Source organism: Mastacembelus armatus, chromosome 15 (assembly GCF_900324485.2).
Source record: "Mastacembelus armatus chromosome 15, fMasArm1.2, whole genome shotgun sequence".
NCBI lineage: Eukaryota > Metazoa > Chordata > Actinopteri > Synbranchiformes > Mastacembelidae > Mastacembelus > Mastacembelus armatus.
The window spans coordinates 1,676,360-1,694,260 of NC_046647.1; the positions used below are offsets into that span (position 1 = coordinate 1,676,360).

The following is a 17,901-nucleotide window of genomic DNA, read 5'->3' on the forward strand; positions in this document are numbered from 1 at the left end:
AGATCTGTGCCTTGCCACAATTCTGTCTCTGAGCTCCTTGGGCAGTTCCTTCGACCTCATGATTCTCATTTGCTCTCACATGCACTGTGAGCTGTAAGGTCTTATATAGACAGGTGTGTGCCTTTCCTAATCAAGTCCAATCAGTTTAATTAAACACAGCTGGACTCCAGTGAAGGAGCAGAACCATCTCAAGGAGGATCAGAAGAAATGGACAGCATGCGAGTTAAATATGAGTGTCACTGCAAAGGGTCTGAATACTTATGACCATGTGATATTTCAGTTTTTCTTTTTTAATAAATTTGCAAAAATTTCTACATTTCTGTTTTTTTCTGTCAAGATGGGGTGCTGAGTGTACATTAATGAGAAATAAAATGAACTTTTTTGATTTTGGCAAATGGCTGCAATGACACAAAGAATGAAAAATTTAAAGGGGCCTGAATACTTTCCGTACCCACTGTATATTAAACCTGTGGATGTAATGAAAGAGTAATGGATCTTACTTTACTTAGTCTGTCAGTTATTTGAGAAGAACAACAGAACTGAAGATTGTGTACACAGCTTGTTAGTAGCCATAATCCTAATATAAGTTTTTTATTGTGAATGTCCAGTCTTTATTCATATATAAAAGGGTTTCATCCATCCATCATCTATACCTGCTTATTCCTATTCATGGTCACGGGGATCTACTGGAGCATATCCCAGCTCTCTTTGGGTGAAAGGCAGGGGTACACCCTGGACAGGTCACCAGTCCATCGCGGGGCCACATAGATAAAAGGGTTCAATACGCTGAAAAAATTACATGGGATTTGATCTGTATCTAGAGCAAACCTTGGGTCTCCATGTTAATCAAAGGGTATTAACCTTACTTGCTTGTTCTGGATGAAAAATCATTCTCCACAGGGTGCTGTTTATGTTTTTTCCAAGGCAACTACTTGTCCCTTTATCCAGGGAGAAACTTGATAGAAAGCCCCTGATGTCATCCCTAATGATTTAGAGTACCCCTTTTTCCCATGATTTCCATCTGGTTGAAAGGGTGTTTCTGCTTTTATGGTTTCTCTGAGCTGTGTTTCCCAGAAGAGAAGGGAGAGAAGCTGAAAGTCAGACTTGTGTGTACGTGTGTGCGTGTGTGTGTGTGTGTGTGTGTGTGGCTGCCTTGTCGAGCTCTATTTATGCATGACAAGATCACAGATGTCGCACCTGCAGTCTGGATGATTGAAACTTTATTTAAATTTATCCCTGAATGGAAATGCACTTCAAATGCACTTCAAATAGCTATACTGCGGTTTGGTAATATATTTAATATCATAGTCATTAGTACAGTTTTAGTTTTCAGTTGCAATGTGTACCCTGCAAGTACAATGTTTATTTATAATGAAAATGATCATATATAATTAGGTACATCTAGCTAAAAGGAATGCCCCCTAAACCAGCCTGGATTATGAAGATGATTATGTTCAGAGTTTGTTAAAACTTTTAGAGAGGTGTTAACTGTATGCTTGTTATGGAAGATGTAGTCTATGGTGCTGTTGAACTTCAGCAGCAGTCGGTGTGCCATCAAACAATACTAGAGCTCTTTGATTTGTTCTTACAGGGCTTCATTTTTTGGCAAAGCCTTGTTTGTTAAAGGTCATATGTCTCCACATCAGAAATTTAACAGAGTCCGTAATGAGTCTAGGGCACAGTAGCATCAGTGGTAGCCATATTTATGTGCATGTTTTCTCCATTAAGTTTCACAGGTGCGGGCAAGAGGAACAAAAAGTCAAAAGCGGAAAACAAGGAAAGTGCATATTCCTGTATCCACAGGAAACAGGAATCTGGAAAGCCTTTTATTGTTTAATAATAGAAGGAAAGTGCTTTTGCCGGCCAATCCATCCATGTTTTGGTTAGGGTTACGTAAGGAGTTGAGGCTTCAATCAAGAAATTGTTCTATTTACAATATCAGAGAGCTGGGTGCCTTTTGACTGAAAAAAATGGCCAAGTAGGTAATATCCACAATGACCATTAATATCTGTGTGGTGCAATGAATGGTATGCCCTTGTCTAGCTATGAAGGAGGCAGAAAAAGCTTATTCTCTTCTGTTGTCCCTCACAGTGGATATATATTTGTTTGCAGGCCTGGGAAAGGCAGTAATGGCTAGAATGGAAAATAGCAACGATGATCTGGCAGAGAACAACAGCAGGGGGTCTCAGTTGGGGATTAGGAGCATGTGTACAAGTTTATATGTGTTGGGAATATGAATATATACATATATTGAACATGAAGGTTTATTATGTCTGGTTTATGAATTATGAATATCATAAACCATCTTCATAATTTGGGGCATCAGATCAGTCTACAATCTGAGGAGAGTTCTCCCGATTCAGTGACCTATTTACTGTGTGAAATAACATTGATACCAGTCAGTTGTCTTTAAGATTTATTCAGCTATTTACAGTATATACATGCTATTTATATAAGGGGAAATGGAGGGAGAACTGATCTGAGGAATTAGTTGAACTAAAGAATAAAACATTATAACAGTCTAACAGTAGGTTATTTGCAGTGGTGGAAAAGAAATCTTGAAATTAATTTGTGTTCTGTGTTTGAGTCTGAGGTTGTCATGATGTGGTTGTTTCTGTTTCTGGTCTGACTTTTATTTTTGGTTAGTTTCCTGTTTTCTTCTGTATTGATCCCAGGTAGCTTTGTGTTTATTAGTTATATTATTTTCACCTGTGTTTGATTAGTTCTGTTTCCCCCATCTATATCTACTCCTTCTTTTCCTTTGTTCGTTGTCGGAGCATTAGCATTAGTTAATTGTGGTTGAAGTAGTGTGGTGTTTCTCCTTTCGTGTTCTTGGTGTTTGCCGGTTTGCCTGCCTGTCCTCGCCAGAGTGGCATCCTGTTCCCCAGACAGGAACTCTTCATTTTTGTGTCTGAGCCCTGGTGTCACGGATCAGCCAGGTTCCCTCCTCAGACAATCACTACAATCCGCCTCACCTGAGTTCAACCGCGATCACCTGCACCTCATCGCCGCAGATAAAAGCAAAATGTAATTCCTTCGCCCTGTTCCAGTCACCTACTTCCCGGTCACACTCTCAGTTCCCTTCACCACAGCCGTCTTCTCCACAGCCGTCTTCGCCACAGCCATCTTCGCCACAGCCTTCCACACCACAGCCTTCCTCACCACAGCCTTCCTCACCACAGCCTTCCTCTCCACAGCCTTCCTCACCACAGCCTTCCTCACTACAGCCTTCCTCACCACAGCCTTCCTCACCACAGCGACAGAGTCACCGCTGTCGGAAGAGACCAACTAAGGAGTCTCGGTGCACCGCCGAAGCCGCCCCCGCCAAGACCTCTGTCACATCCCCGCAACCACAGCAGTCTCCCTCGCCTCCACCACAGTCTCCCTCGCCTCCACAACCAGCGTCTCCAGAGCCCAAGTCTCCAGAGTCCCCAGCGTCTCCAGAGCTGCCTCAGCTGCCAGAGCCGCCAGAGCTTCCAGAGCCGCCAGAGCTTCCAGAGCCGCCTCAGCTGCCAGAGCCACCAGAGCTTCCAGAGCCGCCACAGCTGCCAGAGCCACCAGAGCTTCCAGAGCCGCCACAGCTTCCAGAGCCGCCAGAGTTTCCACAGCCGCCGCAGCAGCAGCCGCTACCACAGTCCCCAGAGCCGCCGCTGCTGCAGCAGCCACTACCACAGTCTCCACAGTCTCGACAGCACTGCCTTCGGCGGGGCCACCCAACCGCATCAGGGGTCGTCCGCCCGAAACGGCCCTGGACCTTAGAACGCCACGACGCCTGGATCGGCCCTCAGGAGCGGGCCGTGGAGAGGGGTGTACTGTCACGGATCGGCCAGGTTCCCTCCTCAGACAATCACTACAATCCCCGCCTCACCTGAGTTCAACCGTGATCACCTGCACCTCATCGCCGCAGATAAAAGCACTCTCCACACTCCATTCCTGGTCCGATCTCGTATGCACGACCTGGACTCTACTCCTGTGAACTACACGCCAAGCCTTTACTTCAAGAATACCATCCTTTGTGACTCACCTCCCATTCCTGTTCCTGATCCTGTTGCTGTTCCTCGCCTTCTCCGCTCCTACCAGACTGTGAATCTCTGTGGTCAGTTTGCCCCGGTACAATAAAACATCTGAGTAACTTCTCTCACCTTTGTGTCCGCCTGTATATATTACACCTGGAAGATCTAGGAGGAAATAATAAAGCCTATTTTGTGTTCTGCATTTGGGTCCTACCTCTCCTCTTCGTCACTGCACCCCACAAATCGTAATAGGGGTCTAAAGTTTAGGAGGAAGCTCTATTAATTATGGAGACCAACTGAGATTAGTGTGAGACAGCCAGCACAGCCACAGGTTACTTGCTTGACCTCTGGTTTATTGGGTCTCGGTCCTTTTTGTTCTGGGTTGGTCTGACTGCAGTCTGCCGGCGGGTTTCCAGGAGAGACGTAGGCGTTCCCCAGAGTCTTGGGCTGCAGGCCTGGAATCCATTCGTTCCTCACTCTCCTTCTGGCTGCTGCAGGGTTATCCCATGGAGTTTGTGTTGATGTGAGATGGTCAGCTGCCACACACAGGGAGGATTTCTTTGGGTCTTTCCTTAGCGTGGGCAGTAAAAGCAGTCTCTATTTCATTGTTTTGCCGGTGTCCTCTTTCTCTTCAGGGGGGGGGGGGTTTAAGGAGTCTGCAGATCTCTGGAAATCTGTAAAACGAATCTGTCTGGAACTCTGTCCAGCGCTTTGTTCCAGATTTCATTCAGGAGTTCTCTTCAGGGTGTGTGTTTTTGTGTCTGGGCGGGGGAATCCATCTGGTTAGATGTGATTGGTTAACAGTCTCACTAGTCTGTGTGAATCAAGAGACTAATGTTTCCTTTAATTGTTGTAAGTTTTAAGAATGTTTTTCTAAGATGGGAGTTCAAACACATGACAAACTTAGTAACTAACCAGAGTCAATAGTTCAGCAACATCATAAATGAAAATCAATAAAAACTTCCCATAGTTATATGTATTAACTACAAGCATGAATAACAGATAAACAATAGCACAGCTTCTATATCCCTCCATAGTCTGACAATGATGCTCTGTATAGGTATGGTCACACATGTTACATATTTAGCAATTAAAGCAGAAATATTACAAGAACAGTTCATAGGCCATTGCAGAGGTTTCAGGCCTTGCCCGAAAGGGAGTAGTTTCAAGGTATTTATGGCTGGGTGTAAAGCAGGGGGGTTTCTTTGTCAAGAGGATTCTCTTGGTGGTCTGCTCTTGATCAAATGTAGTCTTGACAATGCAATATTTGGTGGAGAGGGCCTCTACCACCCTGTTGTTCACCATAGTAGGTTACTAAAAGTTTTAGAGCCATAAATTCCCAAAAGGGTGCAAATCTTGGAACGTGAACATAATTCTGCTGCTTTGGGTCTGCTACATATGAAAGTTAGGAGCCAGAACATACTGATAAGACCAATGGCTTGTTTGGATAGCACAGGAATTAAGAATGCCAGTTAGACAAGGCTGAGTGCTAGTTAGCACTTAACTGAAGTAGATAAAGTATTCATTTTAGTGATTATTTTGTCTGTCTGTTTTGCATATTACTATACTGTAGATTGCATCACATAGTTCTCTGATTTACAGTAACACCTGCAATTTCTTTATTCTGCCTAGAGCTATGAGAAATTATTTCAATGCGGAATGAGAGATAGAGCTGACAGCCCACCTATCCCATTCCAGAAAATGGGACTGTAGGAGCCCCTTCTACCAGCCTGCTATGTTTGTGCTTCTCTGTGTGTACATCATCATTACACATTCTACTCATTAATCTGAAAAGGGGCGCAACAATAGTATGTTTGCATTTCTATTTTTAATAACCAATTTCAGAGGGTCTGTCATGCTGTGGCTAAAAATCAATCACAGTATTTCAGTTCACCTTATACTTTTACAGAGATTGATTATGTCGTGCCCTCTCTACAAAGGAAAAGACACCCTGATTAAAACAGACAAATGTCTGTATGGTTGTTTTGCGTCTTTTTAAGCCTTTTGAAAGACCAAAATACTGTTAAAGCAACTCCATTGTCTGTGCCAAATTAGATGAGTAATTGCTTTCTAGATGTATACTGTACAAATCATTTGCCCTTATGTTATAACAACAATTCAATTTTTTATTTGTATAGCGCCAAATCACAATATACAAATCATCTCAAGGCACTTTACAAAAACTAAAACTAAAAACCCAACAATTCCCTTATGAGCAAGCACTTGGCGACAGTGGAGAGGAAAAACTCCCTAACAGTAATACCTGCATTCCTTCATTTTGAACCAAACAATAATGACTTGTCAAAACCTAAAATAACACAAAATAACCTCACATCAGCTCCATTTACCTGTTTCCACCCCAAAGCCTTCATCAGTGGATTGAGTTTTCTCAGCTATCATCAAGACTAGGAGATACAGTGCCCTCCACAATTATTGGCACCCCTGATTAAGATTGGATTTTAAGCTTCTAATACATTCTCAATTTTCTTTTTAAAAATAGAACCAAAATTCAGAGAAAAATCCAACCTTTAATTGAAGTACAATTATTCAGCAAAAAACAAAAATAACATTAACAAATAATTGACTTTATATGAAATCATGTGTGCCACAATTATCGGCATCCTTGATCTTAATACTTTGACCAACCCCCTTTTGCCAACAAGACAGCACTTAATCTCCTCTAACATCTCACAAGGTTAGAGAATACAGAGAGAGGGATCTTTAACCATTCCTCTTTGCACAATCTTTCCAGGTCATCCAAGGTCCGGGGTCCTCTCTTATGCACTCTCCTTTTCAGTTCACCCCATAGGTGTTCAATTTTGCCACATGTTTTGGGTCATTATGCTGCTGAAAGACCCAATAACGACCAATTTTACCACATCTTAATCAGGGGTGCCAATAATTGTAGAGGGCACTGTATCATCTCTTATCCATAATGCAGGCAGAAAAAAACCTAATCAGAAATCATTAATCAGAAGAAGACTGGGGTGCACAAGGAGTAGTAGGAGCTTATGATGATAATCCCACCATGACATAAGGCCGGCGTAGACACTGCTAACTGAATGTGGACCATAAGAAGCACCGCAGTGGGTCTTACTTATGTGGCTGAACTGTCAGAACAGCCAGAGCCAGCCAGAACAAACCATTCAGCTTCAAGACTCTGTTGGTACTGTACACAATAAGAACCTTTCTGAGAGGGAGACTGCAGTGTAGAATAACACAAATCATGACAAAAGAAACCTGCGGCCAAGAGAATGATTGGATAGTGGAAAGAGACAATCTCAGCTGTGAATTCCAGTCCAAAGCCGCCACTGGGAAGATGCCAAAGGTCATGGACCAGGAGTCAGTGGATGACCAAAGGAGGCTTAATGAGGACATTTACATTTGACTCCAGAGACCATCTTACAGCAGACAAAATGATTGCCATCTCCATCTTGCCATCTTGCAGAATTAAATGTAATAAATTTCACTGATTTTGTTATATAAGGTAGGCTTCTGGGGGAATAGCTGTTATCTGTAAGCATCTACATTGTATGAGATTGGTTTGGTTGCATATTTTATCCATTCATTGGATTCAGGAATTTCTGTCAATTAATGCTTTGTTTAAAGGTAATGCATTCATTAGTTACTGTTCTATATGGATGGCAGGGTGATAAAGGAGTTCCAAGCATTACAGCCCCAGGAACCAAAGGAGAACCAGGTTCATCAGGACTGCCAGGCCTAATGGGACCCAAGGTAAAGGGAAATCATTTGGTCAATTCACAGAAACCTCAAGATTAGATGACATCACTTAAGTAGCATTAAATACATTATTCAGTTAATAATGACATTCTTCTTCCAGGGTGACAAAGGTGAACAGGGAGACAAGGTAGGAATGGTATTATTATCAAGGCACTTACACACGTAAATACGAAATATGAACATAAGTTCAATATGCTTAAGGAGACTCTAGTGTCAAATCATTTAACCTCTAGGGAGAAGCAGGCCCTGAAGGACCAGCTGGACCAAGGGTAAGTCATGGCAGTCAGATTCATGACAACTTGTTGCAAAAATTGAACATATAGTACATAAAACATTTCATTATGTTCATGATAAGATTTTAAAGTGGTCTTTTTCACCTTATAGGGTGCTCCAGGCCCAACTGGCGAACCAGGAAAGGCTGAAATCCACAACAATGAAAATGTATGCCACTCTTATTTAGTTTCACTTTTACATGTAGAAATACTAAAGAATGATATAAAGTATTTTTAATATTTAATATTCCTTCACAGGATATTCGCAACATACCCCTGATGGTAAGTAGTTTCCAGGATTTATCATAACTTGTACAAACAAAGCACGTTTTGTTTAATGACACTGTCTCCTCTTAGGGTCCCCCTGGATTACCTGGACCTCCAGGGCCACCTGGACTCCCTGGGGCCAAGGTAGGAGAATTTTAGAATTACAACTGACATGTGATGTTGTATGTTGTATTTACATACTGGATTCCAGTGATAAGCCAACATTCCCACATTCGGACAATAAAAAAAAAACTGTGTTTTGTCTCATGTTCAAATGATTTAGCAAAACATTATGTAGTATTGCAGATCCAACCTCAGTTCATATTGTTCATATTGTAATACATATTTCCTGAGGGCACACATAAAAAAATACTTCACTTGCATTTATGTAATGGAGGCCCCCATTAAAAAAAACTGCACAGTGGTTGGATGAAAACTGGAACTTGCTGTAATTTTTTCATCATCCACCAAATATCGTATTATCCAGTCAGGTGCATAAATCTTTTCTCCAGTGACAAAAGATAAATAAGTGCTGCAATACTAACTTTCTGAAGCTGTGTGTGTTATAAAACACCATACTGTGTTTTTTAAAGTTGGATCTCTTGAATTGTATTTCATGTCTCACATAACTAAAGCCATGCATACTCACCAACACAGCTAACAAATGTACACTTGATAAAACTGAAACCAATTGACATATAGTTTATAAGGGACCTCGGACAACATACATGCAGGCAATAGACTGCCTTGCCTAATTCAGACTTGGTGTGTTCTCAGGGTGAAGTTGGTCTACCAGGTCCCCCAGGACTGGATGGTGAGAAGGTAAGGTGTTAACGATACTACATATTATGAACCAAGCAATTGAATTATTACATGAATGTATAGTGTGATATCATATTAATGGTGACAGAAATTGTGTGAGTGATATGTAGTTCAACATTTAAAATTTTCAGTTCTTAATGTAGCCTCCTGTTATTAAGTGAAATGACACTGATCTCTCACCTTTTAGGGACCCAGAGGGAAGCCTGGAGAAGCTGGTCCTGTGGGTCTAGCAGGTCCTGAAGGTCCCAGAGGGGAGGATGGTATCATGGGCTACCCAGGACCCAAGGGAGACAAGGGAGACATGGGTCCATCTGGATCACCGGTGAGTATGTTAACCATGCCACACACCAACCACATCACCTCACTTCATGGAGTTCTCTGACCAAAGCACCATCTGTCATTATCGAGAGGGAAGGCTTTGCATTTGCTGTCTTGTTATCTAATTACAGACTCACTGGCCTGGAAGTGACACCAAAAATGAGACTTAATGAGACTTCAAATGAGTTTAACTTTTCATTCACTATGGCATGCATCCCAAATGTACCCCCACATATGGAACTATTCTATTTGGAGACTCATGTTACTTCAGCATACACTAAATACTTACTGTTCTTTCCAGACTGTAAGTCGCATCAGAGTATTTGTCACTTTTAGCAAAAACAGCCTTGTTGAAGAGAAAAAAACATATATAAGTTGCTTCGGTGTAAAGTCACATTCCTAATTACACTAACTATAATTATTTACAGCTAGACATAACAACAAGCAGAAGTGCATTATGAAATTCATTCATCTGTGTCAAGTAGCGTTAAACAACTGCACCAACAACAGGGTGGGGGGAGATGAGGCAGCGTCTCCTCCTCCTCTCTCAGGCTGTCTGAATGCTGACACTCACTCCAAACTGTTTCAGCTGCAGACTTTATTACCTGCACTTTGAAGTCTGCAGTATAGCTCTTTCTTTTGGGTGGCATTTTCACTTCTGTTACACTAGGGGTTAGTGTTTACTATGAACATAAATGTTTTTACTTTTTCAGCAGTACAGTATTATCTTCAGTTGAGTCAAGAGTGTCATCTAACACTAGTGACTAATGGACAAAATGACTGTAAATATACACATATAAGCTGTATATGTGGCAGGACAAGGCACTTAGTAAAAAAAGTGCAACTTATAGTCCAAATATTGAAATATACAAAATATTGTAGTTTAGTGTGCATGTATATTTGACAGCTATGGATGGGCAGCATTCTGTTCCTGACTACATAATTTCCACACAACTAAGAAAATGTTGTGTTTGTGTGAGTTTTATGAAGTTGGAGAGTGCTATCTTATTTATTTCTAAATTCTAAATTCCTTTGCATATACAGTACCTTCAGAAACTATTCAGACACATTCAATTTTTCCACACATTACTGTGTTGTCATATACAGTGGGTACGGAAAGTATTCAGACCCCTTTAAATTTTTCACTCTTTGTGTCATTGCAGCCATTTGCCAAAATCAAAAAAGTTCATTTTATTTCTCATTAATGTACACTCAGCACCCCATCTTGACAGAAAAAAAACAGAAATGTAGAAATTTTTGCAAATTTATTAAAAAAGAAAAACTGAAATATCACATGGTCATAAGTATTCAGACCCTGTGCTCAGTATTGAGTAGAAGCACCCTTTTGAGCTATTACAGCCATGAGTCTTCTTGGGAATGATGCAACAAGTTTTTCACACCTGGATTTGGGGATCCTCTGCCATTCTTCCTTGCAGATCCTCTCCAGTTCTGTCAGGTTGGATGATGAACGTTGGTGGACAGCCATTTTCAGGTCTCTCCAGAGATGCTCAATTGGGTTTAGGTCAGGACTCTGGCTGGGCCAGTCAAGAACGGTCACAGAGTTGTTCCGAAGCCACTCCTTTGTTATTTTAGCTGTGTGCTTAGGGTCATTGTCCTGTTGAAAGGTCAACCTTCGGCCCAGTCTGAGGTCCTGAGCACTCTGGAAGAGGTTTTCTTCCAGGATATCTCTGTACTTGGCTGCATTCATCTTTCCTTCAATTGCAACCAGTCGCCCTGTCCCTGCAGCTGAAAGACACCCCCACAACATGATGCTCCCACCACCATGTTTCACTGTAGAGATGTATTGGGCAGGTGATGAGCAGTGCCTGGTTTTCTCCACACATACCGCTTAGAATTAACGCCAAAAAGTTCAGTCTTGTGGAACTTTCTCCCATCTCCCTACTGCATCTCTGGAGCTCAGCCACAGTGATCTTTGGGTTCTTCTTTACCTCTCTCACCAAGGCTCTTCTCCCACGATTGCTCAGTTTGGCTGGACGGCCAGGTCTAGGAAGAGTTCTGGTCGTCCCAAACTTTTTCCATTTGAGGATTATGGAGGCCACTGTGCTCTTAGGAACCTTGAGTGCTGCAGAAATTCTTTTGTAACCTTGGCCAGATCTGTGCCTTGCCACAATTCTGTCTCTGAGCTCCTTGGGCAGTTCCTTCGACCTCATGATTCTCATTTGCTCTGACATGCACTGTGAGCTGTAAGGTCTTATATAGACAGGTGTGTGCCTTTCCTAATCAAGTCCAGTCAGTTTAATTAAACACAGCTGGACTCCAATGAAGGAGCAGAACCATCTCAAGGAGGATCAGAAGAAATGGACAGCATGTGAGTTAAATATGAGTGTCACTGCACAGGGTCTGAATACTTATGACCATGTGATATTTCAGTTTTTCTTTTTTAATAAATTTGCAAAAATTTCTACATTTCTGTTTTTTTCTGTCAAGATGGGGTGCTGAGTGTACATTAATGAGAAATAAAATGAACTTTTTTGTTTTTGGCAAATGGCTGCAATGACACAAAGAGTGAAAAATTTTAAGGGGTCTGAATACTTTCTGTACCCACTGTAATGCAATAATATGGTTATTTCCCCTATTGGTCTACAACTCAATAACCTATGACATGAAGTTCAACTCCTCAGTCCCTGAATTGAAACACTCAGCCGCTGTATGTATCTCCCCTTCCTTGTTCTGTAGGGTTTAGATGGCCCTACGGGTGAAAAGGGGGCTACAGGTGCCCCTGGTCCTATTGGATTACCTGGAGCAATGGTACGCACTGGTGCACCTCAAGGCTGCATCTTTGTTGATGCAGTCACTGACCTGGCAAACAGGGAACAGTGGAATATATTTTGTTTTCACCCAGTCAGTGTTGTGTGGAAAAATGTTGTATTGCTTTATTTTTCACCGATTTAATAGTGTGTCTGATGTCTGCTTCTATGTCTTTGCCACTTATTGTGACAGGGTCCAAAAGGTGAGCCTGGAGAATTAGGAAGGTCAGAAATGGTAAGGGTCAGTCATTAACCCACATTAGTACATTTCACATTTCATCAAAATTTTTGAGGAATATTGTCTGACTTGCTACTTGTTTTGTGTGTGTCTGCCTTTAGATCTACGGTCCTCCTGGGCCCCCAGGACCTCCAGGACCAGTTGGCCCAGCAGTGAGTCAAATATGCCAACACTGATGTGCACACTCACAAAGATGTTTTAAGTTAATTTGGCATAAAAACATATTTGTAAGTTTATTGTTATGTGGGGTGAAAGGATAGGACCCAAATGCAGATTCTGGATTCAGGCAAAAATCACTGGTGGCAATTGGTAACAAAAAAGTCTCCAGCCGAAACTCCTTGTAGCGACATACACTGGTCAAGATGAGATATGCGGTAGAGAACTGCTGGCACCTGGCGAACATACGCCGACTACCTATCTGTACCTATCTGTGTGCACCAGACACACACAGATAGGTACCAGAGCACGGGAATCTGAGGAGACAAGCAGGTCAAGTAAGTATCATTTACTATTAACAGGATAGTCACGAAGTACAGGTGTCTATGCTGGAGGTAAATGGACGAACTGGCAAGGATGGTAAATGGCCTTATACTTGTATAGCGCATTTCTACACTCAAGTGTACTCAAAGCGCTTTTACACTATTTGCCCATGGACTGTGGACCAAGATGATGAGAAGAAACGTTGCTTTTATTACTGAGTGTGGCCAAGTGGCAACAGGTGAGGCTCATCAGCAACTCCGCCCTCTGGCAGCGAACCTGTGAACAATAAACATGCAAGGGAGACAGCACAACACACATAAGGGAAAATGGAGAGATAGAGAGACACAAGGCACAGGGGAGGGGCTGGCACCGCCAAATGTCAGTAAAACCAGTAATAGCTGGAGGAGACCCGAGGCTGGACAGGCCTTACTATTCCCATGCATTCTCCACAGAATGCATGGGAATGCAGAAATGAAGTCCCAGATGTCTTGGTGCAGAGACGATTCTGGTGGCCGTCCTTGGACAAAGTCTTTTGTGCAGGTTATTCCGGGATGAGCCCACTGAAGTACCTGGGGACGAACAGAGCTAGGCACATAGAGTCTGTTAGTGGGACCAGTACTGGGATCAGGTTCAAGTGTCTGGGCCTGTCTTACCTTATCCTCTATGTCCCAGATTACAGCTGCTACCATACAGCTACAAGGCAGGATGGCTGTGGGTTCCATACAGCTACAAGGCAGGATGGCTGTGGGTTCAGAGTCTGGTTCTGCAGAGGCAAACTGGTGAGAGAGGGCATCTGTTTAAACAAAAAACTCTCCAAGCGAAACTCTTTGTAGCGACACACACTGGATAGAGAACCGCTGGCACCCGGCGAACATACGCCAACTAGGGAATCTAGGTATGGAACAGCACCAGACTCACACAGGTAGGTACCAGAGCATGGGAATCTGAGGAGACAAGCAGGTCAGGTAAGTATAGTTTCCTATAAACAGGATAGCCACAAAGTGCAGGTGTCTACCGCGGAGGTACACGGACAAACTGGCGAGGATGATGAGAAGAACTGTGGCTTTTATTGTTGAGTGTGGTCAAGTGGCAGCAGGTGCGCTTCGTGCACCTGTGAACAATAAACACACAGGGGAGACAGCACAACACACACAAGGGAAAAAGAGAGAGACACAAAGCACAGGGGAGGGGCTGGCAGTGCCACCCTCATGACATATATTTAGTTATGTTTTCCAAAAGTATCTTAAATTGTGTATTTTTTTTCAAAAAATACTATGCCTCCATTTAACTTTTGCTGTATTTCAGGGTACTTATTTAAAATTTCTCTGTTATATTTAATACCATAACTCACAGGATGCCTCGATCTTGTCCAACAATAATTGAATTATTTGTTGGACCGGACTGAACAATATTACCTATAGCCTAACTCACCAGCACACCTGCCCTGTTCTCTTCTCATTCTTCTGACACCACAGCTGCCCACTGTTTCTTATTCTTGGCTGTCCATGCTCTCTCTCGTTAGTACTAGTGTACTAGTACTGTGTAGTTTTCCAAAGTACCAAAACTACTTTAGGCTATGTTAGAAGTTACACAGTTGTGCCAATTACTCCTCATTCCCCAAGTGAAAAAAATATATATATTTTTGTATATTTTCTAAAAGTATATTGAATATACTTTTTAAATGTTAAATTTCATTATACTTTAAGTTGTGTTAAAATGAAAGTTATACTTAATACACTGGAAGCTGCTTTATAAATCTGCTTTAGTACATTAAAAACATATTTTAAAGCAACACTATGTAGATTTTGACCTTAAAAAAATTTCTTTAAAATTATTTAAGTGGTAGAATAACTCTTAACCGAAGAAATTGTACCAGTACTGCAGCCTTTTGTCAGTGGAAGCGAAGAAAGAGAGAGAGTGATTGGACACGAGCCCAAACATGAATCAATATCAGACGCGCTTACACTCTGGATTTGCCAGTTCCATCAGCTTAGTCAACAAATTCACATGTATTGCACTGCCCACGGGGAAGCTTATACAGCGACAGTAGTTACGACACTGGTAACAGACAATTGTGCTTCTCAACCAGATGGAGGAAACCGTGAGCAAAAGTTACATAGTGCTGCTTTAAGAGAAATGGGTTAATTTGAACCCAACTTCAAGTATAGTGACATTTAACATTTAAAAAGTATGCTCAATATACTTTTAGAAAATATACAAAAATATATATATTTTTCACTTGGACTAAATGCAAGCTGTCTGCTACCTGTTTAAATTATCCCATACATTCAGCAATATAAGGTTGTCATTTTTTTCTTCCATCTTTTTTGCCACTTTAAAAATTTACAGAGCCTTATTGTTTTTTTTAATTGCACATAATAATCATGTTGCATTCAGTATAATATAATGTTGCATGTTGCCTTCAGTATAGTATATAATAATTTATTTTATAAAATAATAAAATAATAATTATTGTTTGAATTTGTGAGTATATAGGTTTTTTTCCTATTAATTTTATACAATTTTTTATAACATTATAACGTAAGATAAAATTAGCTTAAAAATGCAAAATCTCTTGGCATTAGCTCAAATTTACCTGTGGTATGCAGTGGCAACACCTGGGAAACAGTACAGATGTCAGTAATCCCACTGTTTTTGCTCCATCCAGGGCTCTCAAGGACTTTCAGGGCCTAAGGTGAGAATGAATCTCCATTGGATAATATCCACAGCTCCACATTTTATGAAACTTTCTTCTAGTTTTATAAATCTACATCATTGTCATTCCATGCATTAAAGTGTTGGAATGTGATTTTATCTCATCCTGTGTCTCAGGGAGAGCCAGGTATAGGCATCAGAGGAGAAAAGGGAGCGACAGGTCAGAAGGGGGACAAGGGAGACCGAGGCCATCTTGGACTCCCTGTAAGTTCACATGTTTTAGAAGCCTTTCTTTGGGGGTACTTTTGCACGCCTTGTTGGTGTTTCTTATATCACTGCTTCACTACAGAAACATTAGAATTATACAGTATCAGTGTTAGTGAAAATGTTATTCAAATGATGTTTGATCTATTTTTATCTAGATTCTTTTAAGCTGTTTTTACATTACACTCTTTTTATATGCGTTTCAACATCATTTTTATGTTATACACTATCTACACTGCATGAGTTTGTTCCTTGGGCTTTGAAGTACGTTCAAAGGACCAAGGTTTGTGGAACTAGATTTTCTCAGAAAACCACACAAGGCTTTAAATTGCTCACTAACTTCTATTTTATGTGAAACCATGGTTGATGTTTTATGTTTTACTGTGACAATATGTCCTACATACCTCAGTTAAATATATTATAGTCAAGGGAACACTGCCAATTAACAAAATTAAAACATAAAAAAGCAAATAACACACAAGACATTTATAAATATTCTGTAGATACTAAATTCAGAAATGCTGCAAGTACACTAAGAGCATTTTGGGTGGCCAAAAATGTTCATTCATTAATACTTACTTGGCCAGCTGTTTTAGAAAATTACTGGTCTTGTTTTTGAAACTGTATATTTTTGATCTTTCTATTGTGATCAAACTTATGTCTGCATTTCAGGATAGTACATTGCATTGTTTTCTGTTACTTCCACCCTGTGGTACAGTATACACAGTATTCCTAAATCTACAAACACTACATAATATCATGTCAATGAATGTGAAAACAAAATTAAGAGCTGTACTGTGAGCAACAACATGCTTGTAGACTTTAGTTTATCATCCTCTGTGACAAGTAAATAGTCACTCACAGTTGCTGTCACTCACTTGACCGCCACCACTTCCATCACCCTTCTTCATGTGTCATCCACTGAATGTATTTTTGAAGTCACTTGAGTCACAGCTTCACTCACCTGCCCTTCCCAAAACCCCTACCCCACCTTCCTCCCATCATCTCTGCTCTCTAACTGTGTACAACGCTATACAGGGGGCTCATGGGTTAGACGGCAGACCGGGTCCAGTGGTGAGTGGCGCAAGTCCTGTTCCAGTCCCCTCACCCTTCTCTTCCTCTTCTCCTCCAGCTGTTACAGCTTGCTTGATGTCTGCCATGTCTGTTTGTCATATCTGCTTGCGTTTCTGCTTCCCATGCTCTACCTGTCTTGGTACTGTCCTAAAGTAGTTCTGCACAGAACTGTTCAGGTTTGGATTCTGGGGATGCACTGGTAATTGAAAAACTCTGCAATTATATCACTCCAGGGTTTATATTGTCTAATTTGAGGACCACAACCCTAACAGCACTTATTATAGTTTTGCTGTTAGGCTGGAATAAGTTTTTTTTCTTTTTTGTAAAATTTAAAATCTAAGCAAACTAAACAAGCAGAAAACATTCCATTGCCCATACAGATATCTTAAACTTGATAAACTATAAGTCAGACCAAAAAAGAAGAAAAGCATAAGTGACTACATTTTAAGTGGAATGTTGCCTCGTACCGCTTTGAATTTCCATCTAGTCTGATATTGGACATTAAAACAGTGTAAATCCTCAGTCCTCAGTCCTGCCTCCACAGTTTCCTACCTTTGTTCTTATACCATCCGTAGGCAGAAAAGCTGCCATTGCTAGAAACTGCTGAGATGGCCATGCTGCATGTTTAAATGTCATGTAGTACATACATATAAACAGCTCTATTGCATACAACACCTTACATAATGGATGTGACTGAAATGCAAGGTCTTTCTTTCCAAACCTGAGTGCTACTCAGACAAAGAAATGCAGCTGCTGACATTTTATTTATTTTCCCTCCTTCTCAAATGGTTTAGACAGTATTTCAACAAGCTTGGTGCTACATGTGTCAAGACAAAAAACTTAAACCTACACTGTCATGCCAGATTAATAATGAAATTGATATAATTGGTCCATTACATTTCCACTTACTTTTCTATGACCTTCAGACAGCTTGTTGATTTACTGGTTTAATTATACTGTTTTTAGCACTGTTCTTTTTGTAGCTGTTG

At 41.1% G+C, this 17,901-nt stretch overlaps 1 protein-coding gene across 22 annotated transcripts in view; it reads left to right on the forward strand.

Moving 5' to 3' along the window:
- col13a1 (collagen, type XIII, alpha 1) overlaps positions 1 to 17,901 on the forward strand; it is a 126,418-nt gene that overhangs the window by 80,920 nt on the left and 27,597 nt on the right. For 19 of the 22 annotated variants that reach the window (XM_026308685.1, XM_026308688.1, XM_026308704.1 and 16 more), the window contains 14 exons: positions 7,662 to 7,748; positions 7,855 to 7,881; positions 7,988 to 8,023; positions 8,139 to 8,195; positions 8,285 to 8,308; positions 8,384 to 8,437; positions 9,071 to 9,115; positions 9,303 to 9,437; positions 12,131 to 12,202; positions 12,395 to 12,436; positions 12,541 to 12,591; positions 15,588 to 15,614; positions 15,752 to 15,838; positions 16,877 to 16,912. In XM_026308685.1, coding sequence (XP_026164470.1) covers positions 7,662 to 7,748; positions 7,855 to 7,881; positions 7,988 to 8,023; positions 8,139 to 8,195; positions 8,285 to 8,308; positions 8,384 to 8,437; positions 9,071 to 9,115; positions 9,303 to 9,437; positions 12,131 to 12,202; positions 12,395 to 12,436; positions 12,541 to 12,591; positions 15,588 to 15,614; positions 15,752 to 15,838; positions 16,877 to 16,912 — 780 coding nt within the window. The remainder of the gene's footprint in view (positions 1 to 7,661; positions 7,749 to 7,854; positions 7,882 to 7,987; positions 8,024 to 8,138; positions 8,196 to 8,284; positions 8,309 to 8,383; positions 8,438 to 9,070; positions 9,116 to 9,302; positions 9,438 to 12,130; positions 12,203 to 12,394; positions 12,437 to 12,540; positions 12,592 to 15,587; positions 15,615 to 15,751; positions 15,839 to 16,876; positions 16,913 to 17,901) is intronic. The other 3 variants (XM_026308697.1, XM_026308703.1, XM_026308707.1) reach the window with 3 other exon arrangements.